Source organism: Oncorhynchus nerka, linkage group LG18, assembly GCF_034236695.1.
Source record: "Oncorhynchus nerka isolate Pitt River linkage group LG18, Oner_Uvic_2.0, whole genome shotgun sequence".
Lineage (NCBI taxonomy): Eukaryota > Metazoa > Chordata > Actinopteri > Salmoniformes > Salmonidae > Oncorhynchus > Oncorhynchus nerka.
The window spans coordinates 68,736,476-68,757,083 of NC_088413.1; the positions used below are offsets into that span (position 1 = coordinate 68,736,476).

Below are 20,608 nucleotides of genomic sequence, written 5' to 3' on the forward strand. Positions count from 1 at the left end.
TCGCACCCCTGAGTCAATACTTTGTAGAAGTACCTTTGGCAGTGAGTCTCTAGGTAAGTCTCTAACGGCTTTCCACACCTGGTTGAGCAACATTTTTATTTATTTATTTTATGTAACCTTTATTTAACTAGGCAAGTCAGTTAAGAAGAAAATCTTATTTACAATGACGGCTTAGCCCCCCAGGCCAAACCCTAACCCGGACAACGCTGGGCCAATTGTGCGCCGCCCTATGGGACAGCCGATTGTGATACATCCTGGAATCAAACCAGGGTCTGTAGTGACGCCTCTAGCACTGAGATGCAGTGCCTTAAACCGCTGCGCCATTTGGGAGCCCCATTTTCCCATTATTATTTTCAAAATTCTTCAAGCTTCTTCAAGTGTCTAGTGGAAAGCAGTCTGAAGCAGGTTTTCCTCTAGGACTTTGTCTGTGCTTAGCTCCATTCTGTTTATTTTTTACCCTGAAAAACTCCCCAGTTCTTAATGATGACAAGCATACCTGTAACATGATGCAGCCACCACTAAGCTTAAAAATATGAAGAGCGGTAAACACTTTGTATTCAGGACAAATAAAGGGAATTGCTTTTCCACATTTTTTGCAGTATTACTTTAGTGCCTTGTTGCAAACAGGATGCATTTTTACATTTTTTTTCTGTACAGGCTTCCTTCTTTTCACGCTGTCAATTAGGTTAGTATTGTGGAGTAATTACAATGTTGCTGGTCCATCCTCAGTTTTCTCTTATCACAGCCAGTTCTCTCCAGTAACTGAGTTAGGAAGGATGCCTGTGTCTTTGTGACTGACTGTATTGATACACCATCTGAAGTGTAATTAATAACTTCACCATGCTCAAAGGGATATTTAATGTCTGCTTTTTTTCTTTTTTTACCCTTCTACGAATAGGTGCCCTTCTTTGCGAGGCATTAGAAAACCTCCCTGGTCTTTGTGGTTGAATCTGTGTTTGAAATTCACTGCTCGACTGAGGGACAGATAATTATCTGTGTGGTGTACAGAGATGAGGTGGTCATTAAAAAATCACGTTAAACACTGTTATTGCACACACAGTGAGTCCATGCAACTTATTATGTGACTTGTTAAGCAAATTTGTACTCCTGAACTTACTTAGGCTTGCTATAACCAAGGGATTGAATACTTATTGACTCAAGACATTTCAACTTGAAATGTTTATGTAATTTGTAAACATTTTGAAAAACATAATTCCACTTTGACATTATGGGGTATTGTGTGTAGGCCTGTGAATACTTTGTTAAGGTACTGTAGTATTATGAACGTGGGGTGTATTCGATAGGAACCAAACGGAAGCAAACAGAACGAAACGGTGAGAGACTTACCGGAATATGTCCAATAGAAACTACAGTTTCCGTTGCAAAACATTTTCCATTCGGGGTAAATGTTTTCCGTTTTCTGTTTCCAACTTCTGAATACACCCCTGGCCTGACATAACTATGGTGTGTTAGTGTGGCGTAATAGAGAGCAGAGGACCATGGATCCAGGCCAGCCCAACCTAGCTTGACTGTCATGTAAATATCTTCTATTTTTGCTTCCATAAGGCACTATTTTGTTCCCCTTGAATGATATTAGAGTAGAAGGTACCGGTACATTTTATTTATGAGTCATGTCTTTAACGTGTGTTTTAAAATGAGATGGACAACAGAATGGACTGTGGTCACCTTCTCAATCAAGTCTAATGCAAGGGCAACATGTCCCTTTTATGTTGTAAAATGTTGTTTTTTTTCAACAAACAATTGAATTGTCCATGTCAAATTTTAGTTTTAGGTAGACTTTTATTAAAGATTACAATTAGAATGATTAAGGACGACATGCTCTGTAAAACAGCAGGTGATTGAAGTGAGACTTGCTTGTCTAAGTGCTAGTGGATGGACACATTTCAAGTATTTGACTTGTACTGTCTGAGACAATGTTTAGCATTTTGTAACATGGACTAAAACCTGTTTTTTGTTTGTTTCTTTTTATTCCTTGCTATGTTTTGTATTTTGTTATGAGGGAAAAAATATTAAAATAAGATGGAAAAAAGCTGACCAAATACTTACTTTACTTACTTTATTCCTTTTCTCACAGTTTGTGGAGAGAACGTGATATTGATGCCCGTTTGAAAGGTATGAATAAAACGGCTCAAAACGTGTGTATGTGTGTTCCACCACTTAAGCAGAGTAGAACATAGGTTCCCAACCAGGGGTACTTGGCCTATCCACGGTGGGTACTTGAGAGGACTCACAAGGCCATAGGCTTACTGTCAAAATGTGCATGAGGTGGTACTTCATGCATGAGAGGGTACTCCAGGCAGAGCAAAATTCAGTTGGTGGTACAGTAAGCAAAAAAGGTTGCGAACCATTGGAGTAGAACACTATGTCTAGTAGAGTCACCGCAAGAGGGCGATACAACGTTGTGCGCACTTACCTGACCTCAGCTACCACTGATTCAACCAATGGATCCAACGTTGTTTTCAGAATTGAACAGAAATGTAATCCAAAATTAGCTAGAAACTTAATTTGTCTACATGAGTAGGTGAAAATCTACTACAAATACTCAGAGATGGGTAGTATTTCTGTTATTTTAATTTCAAATAGACATTTGAATTACTTCTGATTATTTTGTGTGTTGTATTACACTGGGCTGAACTACACAAACTGTCATTTGTATTTTCAAAATACAAAATGTTCACAATTTTGTGGCTCCTTTTCACCCTACATTGGCATCAAAAATCTGATGGCACTATGATGTAATAAGAGCGTCTGCTAAATTAACTAAATGTATATGTAAAAAATTAACAATTGCAAAGCATGCTGAGTATTACTCTAATGAGCTCTGCCCCAAAACATATACATTAACATTTTGGTAATTTAGCAGACGCTCTTATCCAGAGTGACAGAGCATTCAACTAAGTTAAATAAATAACATTATAAACTGAGGGGTTCGAGCCCTGAATGTTGATTGGCTGACAGCCGTGGTATATTTAAGCAATAAGGCCAATATACGACGGCTAAGGGCGGTTCTTTCACACAACACAACGTGGAGTGCCTGTATATAGCCCTTAGCCATGGTTTATTGGCCATATACCACAAACCCCAAGGTCCCTTAATACTATTATAAACTGATTACCAATGTAATTAAAGCAGTGAAAATACATGTTTTGTCATACCCGTGGTATACGGTCTCATATGCCCGGCTGTCAGCCAATCAGCATTCAGGGCTCGAACCACCCAGTTTATAATTAAGCAGTAAGGCACGAGGGGGTGTGGAATTTGGCCAATATACTACGGCTAAGGGCTGTTCCCAAGCACGACGCATCGAACCACCCAGTTTATAACGTACCGAATACCACGGGTGTGACAAAACATTTATTCTTACATTTGCAAAAAGTATCTTATATTTTATTTTCATACATTGGTTTTTAGGATATTTTGCAATTGTATTTTGTCATTGTAATTTATTCCCATCCCTGGAAATACTGTCAAACTAGCTCAAATGTCTCCCACTGTAAAGACTAGCTCAAACTGCAAGCCGAAGAATCTAGTTTCCACTCTAGTTACCACACAGCCACAAATAGCTATATAATAAAAATGTATGAAAACAAAAATGTGATTTTTGGTCTTAATTTAAGGTTAGGGTTAGGCATAAATGTAGCAGTGTGATTAAAGGTCAGTGTTAGGTTTAAAATCACGTGTTAAGAAGGGAAATCGTAGAAATGGGCGGGGTTTAGGGCTGTGGTAACTCGTGACGACCGAAGAATATGTGCCCGCCCCGAGCTAGCTACTTCCGCATTGTTGTCACTCCCCCTCCACAGCTACTGTTGACCCTGCTGCATACTCGCTTGAAACCACCAACTCATCTGTCATCCCGGGGATACTTGTCTTTTAAATACAATTTGTTTGCAAGCCAAGTTAGCGCTGTTCTCGTCCTTGCTGCTGTAGGAGTTCTGGCGAGTCCGCAGCCACTGCTGGCCATGGAGCGAGGAAGCGGGTTTTCATTCATGAAGTATGGGACGGCAGTGTCTCTTGCGATGGTTCTGCTGGCGTACTGGTTCCGACCTCCCGGGGATTCAAGGCTGGATGACCGGTTGGACACAGTGCTGTCCTCCCTGCTGCGGGCTGAAAGCAAAGTGGGGATTAACAACGCCAGACCCAGGGTGGCGATAGGTGAGAATCCTGTATAACCAGCTAGCTAAGCCTAACATCAGTTAGCTAGCTAAATTTCGCCATGTATATTAGTATTATCTCTGGTTTAGGTAACCTTGCTTTGATGCGCAGGAGAGGTGATGCATTTTGGATGTGGTTCTGGATTGGTATGAAAACTATCTGGTAAAGCAAGCACCACCATCTTTTTATGAAACCATTTTCAAATATTGTGGTTTTATGTAGCTTTAGCTAGCTAGTGAGCCAAGTACCATAATAATTAAGGAAGTCGCCTAGCTGGAATGTTTTGTTATCATTGACATTGTCAGTCAGACCCATTTGTTTCTTACTGTTCTTTGTTACATTAACTTGTCAATCCAGTACTGTATAGTAGATGTATTGGGGAAATGTAGTTAGTTGTCGTTGGTTTAGGCCTAACTAGTTTTCCATTAACCAGTGATGAACAGCTATCAGTATATACACTCTTTGTGGACTCTGGGGCAACAAGCATGTGTTATCTCTGCATTTAGGCATAAAAACTCCTTTACATACACTACACATGAGAGAACCCTGAGGTATTTGGAGACTACTAAAGGCATCCAGTTTTGTAACTGTCACGAGTGTTAACAGTTTTTCTGCATTCTGGCACCAAAAGTCACTGTTAACTTGTCCCAGTATCTACCAACATACTGACCCACCCAGTTATCTCTGCAGACACATGGCTAGACTGAGTAAAGGTTGTGGAGATCTGGACACGAATCTGGGTCCAAGGAGTAATGTAGAGATTAGAGACAAGATCACATTTTATGGGTCGCAAACACATATTTAGCAGATGTTATTGCGGGTGTAGCAAAAATGGCTTGTTTTTCTAGCTCCAGCAATGCACTAATATCTATATCACAACAATACACACATCTAAAAGTAAAATAATGGAAATATAGAAATATTAGGATGCGCAATGTTGGAGTCCAGAGTATAAATGTTTGTGTGTGTGCGATGGGATATATAGACATTATGGACAGTATGTGGATAGAATATGTAGTATAGAATATGTAGTATATCTTCATAATACATAGGATAGAATAGTATATGTACTGCAATAGTTAAATAGGATGGCATTGACTAGAATACAGTATATACATATGAAATTAGTAAAACAGTGTGTATACATTATTAGAGTGACCAGTGTTCCATGTCTATGTACATAGGGTCTCTAAGGTGCAGAGTTGAGTAACAGTGTGGTGGCCGGCTAGTGACAGTGACTAAGTTCAGGAACTGGGTGGAGGCCGGCCGGCTAGTGATGGCTATTTAACAGTCTGATAGCCTTTGAGATAGAAGCTGTTTTTCAGTCTCTCTGTCCCAGTATTGATGCACCTGTACTGACCTCGCCTTCTGGATGATAGCGTGGTGAACAGGCCGTGGCTCGGGTGTTTGATGCCCTTGGTTTGATGCCCTTGATGATCTTTTTGGCCTTCCTGTGACATCGGGTGCAGTAGGTGTCCTGGAGAGCAGGAAGTGTGATGCGTTGGGCAGACTGCACCACTCTCTGGAGAGCCCTGCTGTTGTGGACGGTCCAGTGCCCGCTAGGCGGTTATACAGCCCAACAGGAATGGGAGACATCATGGCATAGGCCAGACATAATCTCACCCCTCATATACTCAGTATTGCACTTCCCTATTTCTCTGAACCTTGAATATAATGCTGTTGCACAACTGTTTAATTCAATATCAGTGATTCCTGTTCCTTGCACAAGCCTTTTGTTATACACAGTTAGTTACATGAGTGCAATTACGCTACGTGAGTATACATGAGTCACTTATGAGTGACTTTGCAGTAATGATTTTGTTTTGGCAAGGGGGGGGTGCAGACATAGTGAGCTCACTGCAGGGATTGGGGACTGTTGTGCAGGGGGCATCGAATTATGTTCCCTCCCAAATACTGTTACCTCTCGGTCTCCAGGTTTGGGGGTTGTGTTGTGATTCTCTACAGTATTATATACTGTTACCTTCTCCTTTCCCTCCAGGTTTAGGGGTTGTGTAGACATCCTCGTGGACGGGGTGAGGTTGCTGAATAAGATCGGTCTGCCACCCACAGACCAGCCTCTCCATCATGACTACATAGAGAACGCTGATCAGCTGGCACAGAGCTTCGCTTACTTCTTCGTCCCGGGAGCCGCTGCAGAGTGAGTGGCCAAGCACTGCGTGGTGTTAAATAACTGAAGGACAAAGTTAGAAGGCAAAGGCGCTTAGAAACACGCGCGTGTCTGAAACTAAGAGACCAGGGGGGATATTTCTAGTTGAGGAATAACATGGTGTTAGCAGGGTACACACTCAGTCAAGATCCTGATACGCTACCACACCTTGTAGACTAAGGCATTAATCATAATTAGTCTAACGCCGTTCCTCTCACACCTTCTCATATCAACAATCTTTTTAAAGGGGCAGTCTGCAGTTACTACATTAATGATACATACAGTGCCTTCAGAAAGTTATACGTTTAGATTTTGTGTCACTGGCCTACACACAATATCCCATAATGTCAAAGTGGAATTATGTACTTAGACATTTTTACAAATGAATGAAAAGTGAAACGCTGAAATGTCTTGAGTCTGAGTATTCAACCCCTTTGTTATGGCAAGCCTAAATATGTTCAACAGTCAAATGTGCTTAATAACTTGCAGGGACTTACTCTGTGTGCAATAATAGTGTTTAACATGATTCTTGAATGACAACCTCATCTCTGTACCCCACACATACAATTATCTGTAAGGTCCCTCAGTTGAGCAGTGAAAACCACAAAGACCAGGGAGGTTTTTCAGTGCCTCACAAAGAAGGGCACCTATTGGTAGATGGGTAAAAAGAAGGGCACCTATTGGTAGATGGGTAAAAAGAAGGGCACCTATTGGTAGATGGGTAAAAAGAAGGGCACCTTTTGGTAGATGGGTAAAAAGAAGGGCACCTATTGGTAGATGGGTAAAAAGAAGGGCACCTATTGGTAGATGGGTAAAAAGAAGGGCACCTATTGGTAGATGGGTAAAAAGAAGGGCACCTATTGGTAGATGGGTAAAAAGAAGGGCACCTATTGGTAGATGGGTAAAAAGAAGGGCACCTATTGGTAGATGGGTAAAAAGGAAGACCTTGAATATCTCTTTGAGCATGGTGAAGTTATTAATTACACTTCAGATGGTGTATCAATATACCTATTCACTACAAAGATACAGGCGTCCTTCCTAACTGTTGCCGGAGAGGAAGGAAACCACTCAGGGATTTCACCATAAGGCCAATGGTGACTTCAAAACAGTTAGTTTAATGGCTGCGATAGGAGAAAACTGAGGATGGATCAACATTGTACAATTAACAAAAATATAAACGCAACAATTTCAAAGGTTTTACTGAGTTACAGTTCATAAAAGGAAATCAGTCAATTGAAATAAATTCATTAGGTCCTAATCTATGGATTTCACATGACTGGACATACAGATATGCATCTGTAAATAATAATAAGGGTGTGAATCAGAAAGCCAGTCAGTATCTGGTGTGACCACCATTTCCCTCATGCAGCGTAACACATCTTTACATAGAGGTGATCAGGCTGTTTATTGTGGCATGTGGAATGTTGTCCTGCTCCTCTTCAATGGCTGTGTGAAGTTGCTGGATATTGGCGGGAACTGGAACACGCTGTCGATCCAGAGCATCCCACACATGCTCAATGGGTGACATGTCTGGGTGCGCAGGCCATGGAAGAACTGGGACATTTTCAGCTTCTAGGAATTGTGTACAGACCTTTGTGACATGGGGCCGTGCATTACCATGCTGAAACAGGAGGTGACGGCGGAGGATGAATGGCACGAAAATTAGCCTCAGGATCTCATCACCGTATCTGCATTCAAAATTCTATCAATAAAATGAAATTGTGTTGGTTGTAAGTAGCTTATGCATGCGCATACCACCGCCACCATGGGGCACTCTGTTCACAACGTTGACATCAGCAAACCGCTCGTGCACACAACGCCATACACACGGTCTGTCATCTGCCTGGTATAGTTGAAACCGGGATTCATCCGTGAAAAGCACATTTCTCCAGCGTGCCAGTGGCCATTGTGCAAACCTGCAGTTTCATCAGCTGTCCGGGTGGCTAGTCCCAGACGTTCCCGCAGGTGAAGAACCGTGATGTGGTCCTGGATGGATTATCTTGGCAAAGAAGAAATGCTCACTAACTGGGATGTAAACAAATTTGTACACACAATTTGAGAGAACTATGCTTTTTATGCATATGAAACATTTCTGGGATCTTTTTTTTCAGCTCATGAAACATGGGACCAACACAACATGTGTTTTGTTGTTCAGTGTAGTTACTTCACAATGCGAAGCCTGTACAGGATTTTTCAAAATATTCCAAAACATGCATCCTGTTTGCAACAAGACACTAAATGAATACTGAATCTTTTTTTGTCATGACTACAAGTGTTATGTTTGGGGTAAATTCAATACAACACATTACTGAGTACCACTCTCCATATTTTTAACCATAGTGGTGGCTGCATCATGTTATGGGTAACAGTTTAGCTTCCGTTCCTCTCCTCGCCCCTACCTGGGCTCGAATCAGGGACCCTCTGCACACATCAACAACGGACACCCACGAAGCAGCGTTACCCATCGCTCTACAAAAGCCGCAGCCCTTGCAGAGCAAGGGTAACAACTACTTCAAGGTCTCAGAGCAAGTGACGTCACCGACTGAAACGCTATTAGCGCGCACCACCGCTAACTAGCTAGCCATTTCACATCGGTTACATATGCTTGTAATCATTAAGGACTGGGGAGCTTTTCAAGATAAAAAAACAACAGAATGCAGCTAAGCACAGGCAAGATCCTAGAGGAAAACCTGGTTGTCTGTTTTCCACCAGACACTGGGAGATGAATTCACCTTTCATCAGGACAATAATCTAAAGGCCAAATCTACACTGGAGCTACTTACCAAGAAGACGGTGAATGTTCCTATATGACCGAGTTACAGTTTTGACTTAAATCTACTTGAAAATCTATGGCAGACTTAAATGGCTGTCTAGCATTGGCCAACAACCAATTTGACAGATCTAGGTTCAACGGTCACACCTCAACAGAAACCAAAATATAATCCCATTTTACTTCAATGTTTGTAAACATTGTAAATGTAAACCAACACTTGTTTAGCCTCAAAATATGGTTGCAACAATTAATGTTGATATCATGGATGATCAGTCCTTTGAGTGGTTATACCTACCTTTCTCCAGGCCCGTCCCTCATATTTTTACCAAAACAGAGGCAGGGTGTCCAGTTTTATTGTTTGAAATGTGGGTTGTTCCAACAAGTAGCAAATTAGCTGCCAAACGTGGCTCTGGTTTTCTCTCCATGCTAGCTCCCTTTTCAGTTGTGATGTTGCAGTGTAGCATAGCTATGTGCTCAGTGTGTGAAACTAAGTTGTAATGAAAACAGTCTGCGTTCCTTTCTCACCATGGAGCTGTCAGTCTGTGTATACTGATGCACTGTGGCTTGATGATACCAGGGTTGGGGGTCACTTAGAATTAGTCAGTCAATTTCAGGAAGTAAACTGAAATTCCAATTCAATCATTTAAAAAAATATATATAATTCTCAATAAACTGAAAATGAGAAGCTATTTAAAAAGTTTGAATTTCTTTTCAAATCTCTTCCTGAATTGGGTGACTTCAACTCAAGTGACCCCAACCCTGGTTGATACTAATATGTAGAGAAGAAGAAGGCCCAGAGTCATGCAACACACAGGTGCTGCCTTGGCTCTACTAACCGTAATGAAACTCTAATCTACCTGATGCTGTGACTCATCCTGTAGGTTAATCTGATTATACTGAGGCCATGTATGCATCACACACACACACACACTTGTAGAAAGTTTCTGGGTATGGTTTTGTAATGCTTTTTAAGCAGTAATGTTTCTACCTTCTGACCTGCCCTTTTTCTGGTACCTTCCTCCCCCACCTCTTCTCTCAGGCGGTTTGTGATGAACAACACCCTGTTCAGTCAGCTGGTCGAGACATCTCGTGAGTTGCCCGGCAACCGCTGGTCCATAGGTGGCAACGCCCCAGTGATGGCTGGTCGAATGGCAACCGAGGGCTGCGACGTGTTGTTAGGGGGGAGCTTTAGCCCTGACTTCGCTGATGTACTGTCCCAGCACATCACAGGTGTGTACACACACACACACACACACACACACACACACACACACACACACTCACACTCATCACAGTTACATACCTAACATCTCCCTCCTTGATTCCATCCCCCACCTCTCTCACACACACACACACACACACACTCATCACAGTTAGATACCTAACATCTCCCTCCTTGATTCCATCCCCCACCTCTCACCCCCCCTCTCTGTTTGTCCAGTTGCAGGTAATGTGGTGGAGGAGCCTGATATCCATCTGATCCTGGAGTACCCATCTGGAGCCACCTGGGGCCAGTACACCGCCCGCAGGGCCAACAGGTGTGTGTCTGCCCAACAGGTGTGTGTGTGTGTGTGTGTGTGTGCGTATCTATGTGTGGACCTACTAGTGATGCATCTTATACTGGTACCACTGTAATATCACGGTACCAAAACATCATGATACTTATGATACCAACATTTTAAAATACATACAAAAAAAGATTGCCGTTTTGAAAGTGGTATTTTGGACACAGTAATTGCAGAATAACTGTAGTGTAATGCAGTTATACTGCACTGTAACTGCAGTTATACTGCACTGTAACTGCACTAAAAAACCTGCTTCTCTCAGCATCCCCTACCAGCCCTCACTCACCTGCTCCTCACAGCATCCCCCACCAGCCCTCACTCACCTGCTCCTCTCAGCATCCCCTACCAGCCCTCACTCACCTGCTCCTCTCAGCATCCCCTACCAGCCCTCACTCACCTGCTTCTCTCAGCATCCCCTACCAGCCCTCACTCACCTGCTTCTCTCAGCATCCCCTACCAGCCCTCACTCCACCTGCTTCTCTCAGCATCCCCCACCAGCCCTCACTCACCTGCTCCTCTCAGCATCCCCTACCAGCCCTCACTCACCTGTTTCTCTCAGCATCCCCTACCAGCCCTCACTCCACCTGCTTCTCTCAGCATCCCCTACCAGCCCTCACTCACCTGCTTCTCTCAGCATCCCCTACCAGCCCTCACTCACCTGCTTCTCTCAGCATCCCCTACCAGCCCTCACTCCACCTGCTTCTCTCAGCATCCCCTACCAGCCCTCACTCACCTGCTTCTCTCAGCATCCCCTACCAGCCCTCACTCCACCTGCTTCTCTCAGCATCCCCTACCAGCCCTCACTCACCTGCTTCTCTCAGAATCCCCTACCAGCCCTCACTCCACCTGCTTCTCTCAGCATCAGCTGTCATGTTTTTATAAATCATTTAGCTGTTATGGCGAGCGGGGATCCAGATCCTCATGAGTCTTCTGTTAGATTTGTACATTTTGTTAAATTGGAGCAGCGAGCAATGTTGATACGTTGTATCATTTCATGGCCTGTTATAACTGAGAGCACAGACCAGTCTGAGTAGACTGCAAGTTCATTGTCATGCAGCCTCTGAGTGTCAGAGGGAAAGACATGCTTTACAGCAAAGAAAATGACTTCTCTCTTGCCTGAACGGTTAAAAGAATATGACTCATATTAACGGAGGGGGCGTTTTTTCATTATACCAGGAGTCACACGCATTTTATATAATTTCACAAACCATGTCGCAGGCTGTTTAAAACTAATCCTGGGTCTCTAATTATTGGTTGATAACAAACACCATTGTTCAGTCATGATACCTAGCTAGCTAACAACCTGGTAACTTGACAGTAGTTTTAGGCACATTTGATTTACACAGGAAGAAAGGAAAAGGGTCTGCTACTCATGAGATGTGCTTCAAAAGGTAGGACTCATATAGGCCTAATGTAAGCCTAAACTATATCAACATCTATTTATTTCTGCTGCTCCTTCAATTCTGTTTGGTGCCCAACATTTTAAAAGTAGGGAGCAGTGTGTGTGTTTGTGGGAGAGCGAGGGTGTTGTGTTTTTATGAGAATGAGGGAGACAGTGTGTCTGTGTTAACTGAAGAGTAAAGGTTTCATGCAGTATTTTCCCCTCACTGACAATGACATGCAGATCATTATGCATGTATGTCACAGGAGGTTGGTGACACCTTAATTGGGAAGGACGGGCTCGTGATAATAGTTATTGCAGAATGTGTGGAATGGATTCAAATGCACAGTTTCTATGTGTTTGATGCCATTCCATTTGCGTTGTTCCTTGTTCCAGCTATTATTATGAGCGGTCCTTCCTTCAGCAGCCTCCACTGAGGTATTTTCCTCCTTTCCTCCAGCCAAATTGCAGGTAGGCCTTGGCAAATATGAGCAAATCAGCCATTCTATGCAGTATTCTACCGAACACTGTGACTTTAAATTCAATGTGTTGTATTGAGTAGAAGTGTGAATTTCAATGACAGGTTTTTGGAGAATGTTTAGAAAACAACATGAGCAAGCGTTTGGGAGACTGGGTGAACAGGATGTTTATTTTATTTTTTAGCGTGGTATCGCGATACTACTCGCCCACAGATGGAAGTGTTTGTTGATAGCCTATGGGTATTGGCTACAGCCTTTCATGTTCAGACCGATGCCGACATGAGGCGCCTAAAAATGTAGCCGAATTTAAATAGGCTAAACGGCTGCTCGGCCATGGAAACCCATTTCATGAAGCTCCCGACGGAACAGTCCTTGTGCTGAAGTTGCTTCCAGGGGCAGTTTGGAACTCAGTAGTGAGTGTTGCAACCGGGGACAGACTATTTTTACGCGTTTCAGCACTCGGCGGTCCCGTTCTGTGAGCTTGTGAGGCCTACCACTTCGCGGCTGATCTGTTGATGCTCTTAGACGTTTCCTCTTCACAGTAACACACTAACAGTTGACCGGAGCAGCTCTAGCAGGGCAGAAATAGACGAACTGACTTGTTGGAATGGTGGCATCCTATGACTGTGCCACATTAAAAGGTACTGAGCTCTTCAGTAAGGCCATTCTACTGACAATGTTTGACTATGGAGTTTCCCATTTTGTTTTACACCTCTCAGTAGTGGGTGGGGCTGGAATAGCCGAATCCACTCATTTAAAGGGGTATCCACATACTTTTGTATGTACAGTGCATTCGGGAAGAATTCAGACCCCTTGACTTTTTCCACATTTTGTTACATTAGTCTTATTCTAAAATGGATTAAATATTTTTTTCCCCTCATCAATCTACCACAATACCCCATAATGACAAAGCAAAAACTGGTTTTAAGACATTTTTGCAGATGTATTAAAAATAAAGAACTGATCACATTTACATAAGTATTCAGACCCTTTTCTCAGTACTTTGGCAGAGATTACTTAGTCTTCTTGGGTATGACACTACAAGCTTGGCACACCTGTATTTGGGGAGTTTCTCCCATTTATTTTCCGCAGATCTCCTCCAGCTCTGTCAGGTTGGATGGGGAGCGTTGCTGTACAGCTATTTTCAGGTCTCTCCAGAGATGTTCGATCAGGGCTCTGGCTGGGCCACTCAAGGACATTCAGAGATTTGTCCTGAAGCCACTCCTGCGTTGTCTTGTCTGTGTGCTTAGGGCCGTTGTCCTTTTGGAAGGTGAACCTTCGCCCCATTCTGAGGTGCTGAGCGCTCTGGAGCAAGTTTTCATCAAGGATCTCTCTGTACTTTGCTCCGGTCATCTTTGCTTCAATCCTGACTAGTCTCCCAGTCCCTGCCTCTGAAAAACACAAAATGATGCTGCAACCACCATGTTTCACCATTGGGATGGTGCCAGGTTTCCTCCAGGCGTGATGCTTGGCATTCAGGCCAAAGAGTTCAATCTTGGTTTCATCAGACTAGAGAATCTTATTTCTCATGGTCTGAAAGTCCTTTCGGTGCCTTTTAGAAAACTCCAAGCGGGCTGTCATGTGCCTTTTACTGAGGAGTGTCTTCCGTCTGGCCACTCTACCATAAAGGCCTGATTGGTGGAGTGCTGCAGAGATGGTTGTCCTTCTGGAAGGTTCTCCCATCTCCACAGAGGAACTCTGGAGCTCTGTCAGAGTGAACATCGGGTTCTTGGTCATCTCCCTGACCAACGCCCTTCTCCTCTGATTGCTCAGTTTGGCCAGGTGGCCAGCTCTAGGAAGAGTCTTGGTGGTTCCTAACTTCTTCCATTTAAGACTGATGGAAGCCACTGTGTTCTTGGGACCTTCAATGCTGCAGACATGTTTTGGTACCCTTCCCCAGATCTGTGCCTCGACATAGTCTTGTCTTGGAGCTCTACAGACAATTCCTTTGACCTCATGGCTTGGTTTCTGCTCTGACATGCACTATCAACTGTGGGACCTTATATAGACCAGTGTGTGCCTTTCCAAATCATGTCCAATCAATTTAATTTTCCACAGGTGAACTCTAATCAAGTTGTAGAAACACCTTGAGGTTGATCAATGGGAACAGGATGCACCTGAGCCCAATTTCGAGTATCATAGCAAAGGGTCTGAATACTTAAGTAAATAAGGTATTTGTTTTTTTAATTAAACCAGTTTTCACTGTCATTTATGAGATATTGAGTGTAGATTAGTGAGGATTTGTATTTATTTAATCAATTTTAGAATAAGGCTGTAACGTAAAAAATGTGGAAAAAGTGAAGGGGTCTGAATACTTGCCAAAGGCACTGTGTAGTATATCTAAAGGCTTGATTCTGTCTATACTTGAGGCAGTGTTCGTTCTGATAGGAGAGAAAGGCCTGTTGCGCACTGCAATGTCACCCACCTTGCAATCTGAGCGGAGGCAGTCAACATTTTGAAACTATTGAACCATAAACTTAAGTGTTTAAAACATGGCCGCTTTTCGTCATTTTATGAGGTATGTCTTACCTTGTCCCAACCATAGGAATGTTAGGGGGATTATTTTATAAACATTTCTTCATATGCCATTGAAGCCAGTATTTCTCTCATTCTCAACATTCTTTCGATGTCCATCAGCCAAAGACACCGTCCTAGTCATATTAACAACCCATGCTTGTTGTTGCATCTTTAGATCTTCCCTCTTTCTACATTTCTGAAGGATATTTTCATCTGTCATATGAAACCACTTGCATTTGCAGTACAACGGTGCGCAGTACACTTTTGAGAACGGTGTTTTCCGGCTAATTGCGTTTTCGAACATTTGTGCTTATAGCCTACTGCCGTGACGCATTGCTGCGTTTATAATGTGAAGAAATAGCTTATCAACATTAAGCTAAACATTCTGATCTGTTGCATCAACTTCATTTGCTTTTTTTGATGTACAGTGGTTTTATAAATGTTTTAAATATTTATTCCACAGAACTATTGTACTATGGGGGATAGTAGATTGACATAGGCTTTTGCTGTTCATTACACATCTTGTTGGCTGACAAAGTAAATGTGGACAGTTCTTCTGACACCTACAATATGCTCCTCGGAATTTGATAAGGAAGCGCACCGTTGCATCCCGGATGTGTCTGTCTTCATTTGTAGCCTACCGGCTCACATGCAATGCATGTAAGAAGGACCCGATCACGTGACGGGCATTGGCTAATAAGAATTTAGATATCTGAGAGCGCTATGTGAGTGAGAGGTGCTTTGGAACTCAGCGAAGGGAAATCATTATTATATTCAGCCCAAGGGCGCAATGGCCGCAAGGCATAGATTTTTTTTAGGGGGAATTATGGCCACACAAGGGCGTCGATGCCGGGAAATTCGAGGCCTGAAGTACCTGTAATATAGTCCATTATGACCGTTGCCTTGTTTCACTAACCTGTGTGTGTCCAGGTACATAGTCCACAGTGATGACCATAACCCATACCTAGCGGCACTGGAGGACTTTGAGGATAAGCTGCATGACTTCCATCCTGACCTGCTGGTGATGGGTGGGCTCCAAATGATGGACAGCTTCCCCTTCCAACAGGGTGAGGGGATACTTCAACACCTCGTCCGCCACTAAGCTCGTTCTCCAATAGGGAGGCCTGGGCCCGTATCCACAAAGCCTTTGAGTAGGAGTGTTGTTCTAGGATCCGCTTTATCTTTTAGATCAAAATGAATAAGATTACATGGACAGACCTGATCCTGAATCAGCACTGTTTTCAGAGCAGTGCTGGTTCCCATTGAGTAACAGACTGTTGGTATTTTAGTGGTTTGTGTTGCTGTGAGTGAGATTGAGGGGAGTGCAGGCTATTGAGGGGTTGTTTTCCAGTGATGTGCAGACTGTTGGTATTAGGGGATTAACATGCCTGCATCTATACAGTAGCTCTGTAGCCTCAGACACACAGGCCCTCAGTCGGCGTGGGAAAGCACATACCAGGAGTGTTTGTGTGTTGGGGTGCATCCAATGTTGTGTCAACAGGCCTTGGTGATGTCAGACTGGTTTAACTACTTTTGCTAATTTATCTTTCGCTCTCTCTTCAGGTGAGAGGAAAAACCTGCTCTCTCGGCTGGGCAATCTCCTCTCCTCCTCCTCCCCTCGAACGGGCGTCCATTTTGAGATGGCCAGCTTTGTGGATGAGGGTCTAATGGGGGACCTGCTGCGTCTGGTCCTGCCCAATGCCGACTCCCTGGGGATGAACGAGCAGGAGCTGCCTAACCTGCTCAGCCTGTTGAGGGGCTCTAACGTCACCGTACTCTCTGACCCTAACCCTCGCGTTGCAACCGTCCTCGACCAGATGAGGGAGCTCTACCGCCTGGTCAACCAGCGCTACCGCGATGCTAATGAGGATAGCGGCGTGGACGCTAATGCAGCTAGCGCTAAAGGCCGGCCGCTGTCCAGGCTCCACGTGCACACGTTGGCGTTCCAGGCCATGATTGTGATGCGTGGCTCTCAGTGGAAGAACACCATGTCGGCCGTGGCCAAGGCCTCGCTTACCGCCAACCGCCACGTGTGCGGCTCACCGGACATCGACCCCAGCAAGGCGCGGCTCATCATGGACGAGTCATTCTCTGTGAGCCGGCAGGAGGGCAGCCAGCGGATCCCTCTAGAGGAGACCAGGCCTGTCAGCTGCTGGGACGAGGATGACTATGAGATCTGTGTGGCGCCCAACCTGGTGTGCACGGATGTTTACCAGACTGCAGGGGGAGGGGACAACATCTCTGCCGCAGGACTGGTGCTGCAGATCTGAGCCAACTTTAGGGACCAATGGCTAACTCTAACAAAGAGATCCCCTAACATGTGAAGTCTTTTATCATTCTGGTTTTAGTTGTGTTGTTTATTGTGTTGCCGGTGCAATGCAAACGCTGGGTGCAGTGTGTCTGGCAGGACTGAGCCTATTCCTCTTCTGTGCTTTTAGCTGTCCTCTGCCTCTTTCTCCTCTTGTGCTCCTCTTTCTCCTGTCCTCTCTCTGAGCAGTATGACCTGACACATCCACACACACTCATACACTCTCTCATTCCATCAGGTGGAGCTCATCTCATCATCTCACTCACCATATGGGACCTATTTCCTCAACCAGGGCCACGTTCCGTAGCCAAATGTTGCAGATAGAAATACCACGAATAGAGCCGACGTGATTCCTTACTCTACATGTCGGAGGCATGTTTGTTCTACATAGAATATGGACATCTGAATATCCAAAATGCCCCCGTGTGTTTTTTCCTTTGACGTGTGTGTTAAGGTCCAGACACTGATCACATACACGTCACACATCCACTCCCTGTTGAGCATTACATATATACATATCTGGTGTCCATAGCTATTCCATTCTGTCCCAGGATATCCACGTACAAAACAAACATTCCATCAGTTTCACCATTTCAGCCGTAACGTTCTGTTTCTTTCGTCAAGGGAATTTTCAATAGTTTTTTTCTCAAGGGAAAGCTTTTGTTTGATATCTGACTGTTTTCATGTTAACCTGCTTTTAGAGCTGGTGGCATACAGGCATTTATCTCATGTGTCTCGCTAAGCAGTAGAAAAGGGAATTTAAATGTGTTCGCTCAGTGGTGTGTGATGATTCTTCCTCAGTCTGGCCTGTACACACAATGCACTGTAATGTTGTCGTCTTCAGTCTGAATACTATGTAATGGTTGATGACAACCACAGGGAGTGTTTCTCTGTTATGTCTGTAATGTGAAAGAGAAACATGAGCATGTATTCTTCTCATAACCTCCTCACTCTCCGTATACTGCCTGCATCCTATCATATCATTGAGTCATACATACATTAGGCGCTTAAGTTGTGTGTTTGAATGATTATTGCATGGGCCACATACAAGGTGCTTTGGATAAAAGCATCTGCAAATTAAGTATGATATATATCAGCCAAACAAGTTTGTTATTTAGATGTACTTTCTCTGCAGAACAGCCCATATGATCTCTTTACCTGGGCCCATATTCATAAAGCTTCTCGGAGTAGGAGTAATAATCTAGGATCAGTTATCTTTTAGCTCATAGGCAATTGATTAAGTTTACATGGACCGGGGTTAAGCTGATCCTAGATCAGCACTTCTACTATGGAACTCCTTATGAATACAGGCCCTGTTCTGAAGGGAGACTGGGTGCATCCTAACAGTCTAAAGTGGCTCTCTCCCCTTGTTTCCTTTATTTACATTTACATTTAAGTCATTTAGCAGACGCTCTTATCCAGAGCGACTTACAAATTGGTGCATTCACCTTATGACATCCAGTGGAGGAGCCACTTTACAATAGTGCATCTAAATCTTTTAAGGGGGGGGGGGGGTGAGAAGGATTACTTTATCCTATCCTAGGTATTCCTTAAAGAGGTGGGGTTTCAGGTGTCTCCGGAAGGTGGTGATTGACTCCGCTGTCCTGGCGTCGTGAGGGAGTTTGTTCCACCATTGGTACTTTAATTGGTACTGATCAGAAAGAACTACGTCTATCCCCAATCACATACGTTGAGATGAGTGCAATGGAAGGGAGGAAGCCGCTGTGTACTACTGACATGCAGCATGAAGCCTGTATGCTTGACAGGGTTTCTCCACTGTCCTCTTAAGGCGGCTGGATTTATTTCCAGACAGAACACCATGCCACTCAAGCTGAGTCCACCCCTCTGGGTGACTGACATGCGTGCGTGTGTGTTCCTGCTTCTCGGCAACTGCTTGTACACACCCATGCTGTGTGTGCGTATGTATTTGCGTCAGTGTGCATGCTTTCAGAATATATTTGCGCGAGTGAATGAATGTGTGTGTTGCTCTGGCCAGCTGACGTAATTGTTGTCTCAGGGATTAGCTGACCTGTGCTGTTAAGGAGATGTGGAATATCTGGATCCTGCTTTGTGGAGGCTCTGGGATAGACCCTTCCAGATGGATCGCAGTACATGGAAGGAAGGATGGCTCATGGCCAGGTGAATTGTTTTGCTCTGAGTGACTTCGGCGAAATAAAGAAACACATTCCATCTTCTGGTGTCTATCCTGTCTGTTATTTACAGAAAGTTATTTTCAGCTCATCCAAGCCATGTCTGAAATGGTCAAAAACCCACAATGAGGACACACTTAAAGGGTAGACCCTTTTCATTAGTGTGTTCAAACATACTGAGCCATTATTGAGATTTTGTAGATTTGTGAAATTTAATGCTATTTGGCGATTGTTGAATTTATTCAAGCTGCCGTCAATCAAAATCAACATAAGTCACTACTTTTCAAATGTTTAGTTGTTTACATGGTTACACAAATACTCCCGAGTTGGTATTCACGTAATAATAAGGAATACCTCTTGACCACGCCCGCTAATTGGGGATAAACCTTTTCAAACGACCCCCATTGTAAAAGAGACAACTTGTTTGTTATACTGAAATAACAAAACATGCTGTAAGCTGCTGTAATGTAATATTACACTGAACAAAAAATATAAACCCAACTTTTTTTTTATAAACAACAATTTCAAAGATTTCACTGAACTACAGTTCACAGAAGGAAATCAGTCAATTGAAATAAATGAATTAGGCCCTAATCTATGGATGTCACATGACTGGGAATACAGATATGCATCTGTTAGACATAGACTCCTTTTACAACAGGTAGGGATGTGGATCAGAAAACCAGTCAGTATCTGGTGGGACCACCATTTGCCTCATGCAGCCCGCCACATCTTCCCATAGAGTTGATCAGACTGTTGGTCCACTCCTCTCCTATAGGGTGGCCCACAATTGGCCCAGTGTTGTCCTGGTTATGGGTTGGCTTGCGTAGGCCATCATTGTAAATAATAAATTGTTCTTAGCTGACTTGCCTAGATAAATAAACAATTCAATGGCTGTGCTAATTTGCTGGATAGCCCTGCTGGAAAATCTAGTTAAGAACCGTAGCGGTGCGTGGTACAATCACTGGCATAGCTCCCCCTCCCCTCATGCCGTGTGACATAGGCTTAAAGGCCAGGACAATAAGAAGACACAGTGACAGAATGAATTCAACTATACCTTTGTTTTATGTTATTTAACTAGGCAAGTCAGTTCAG

At 43.7% G+C, this 20,608-nt stretch overlaps 1 protein-coding gene across 1 annotated transcript; it reads left to right on the forward strand.

The window, feature by feature from the left end:
- Positions 1–3,785: 3,785 nt before the first annotated feature.
- LOC115146378 (ADP-dependent glucokinase-like) lies at positions 3,786–19,558 on the forward strand. The gene is made up of 7 exons (XM_065004299.1): positions 3,786–4,173; positions 5,422–5,428; positions 6,179–6,331; positions 10,153–10,343; positions 10,555–10,651; positions 15,986–16,122; positions 16,619–19,558. The coding sequence occupies exons 1-7, from the start codon at positions 3,981–3,983 to the stop codon at positions 17,323–17,325; spliced, it is 1,485 nt and encodes a 494-aa protein (XP_064860371.1). The 5' UTR covers positions 3,786–3,980; the 3' UTR covers positions 17,326–19,558.
- The last annotated feature ends 1,050 nt before the right edge of the window (positions 19,559–20,608 follow it).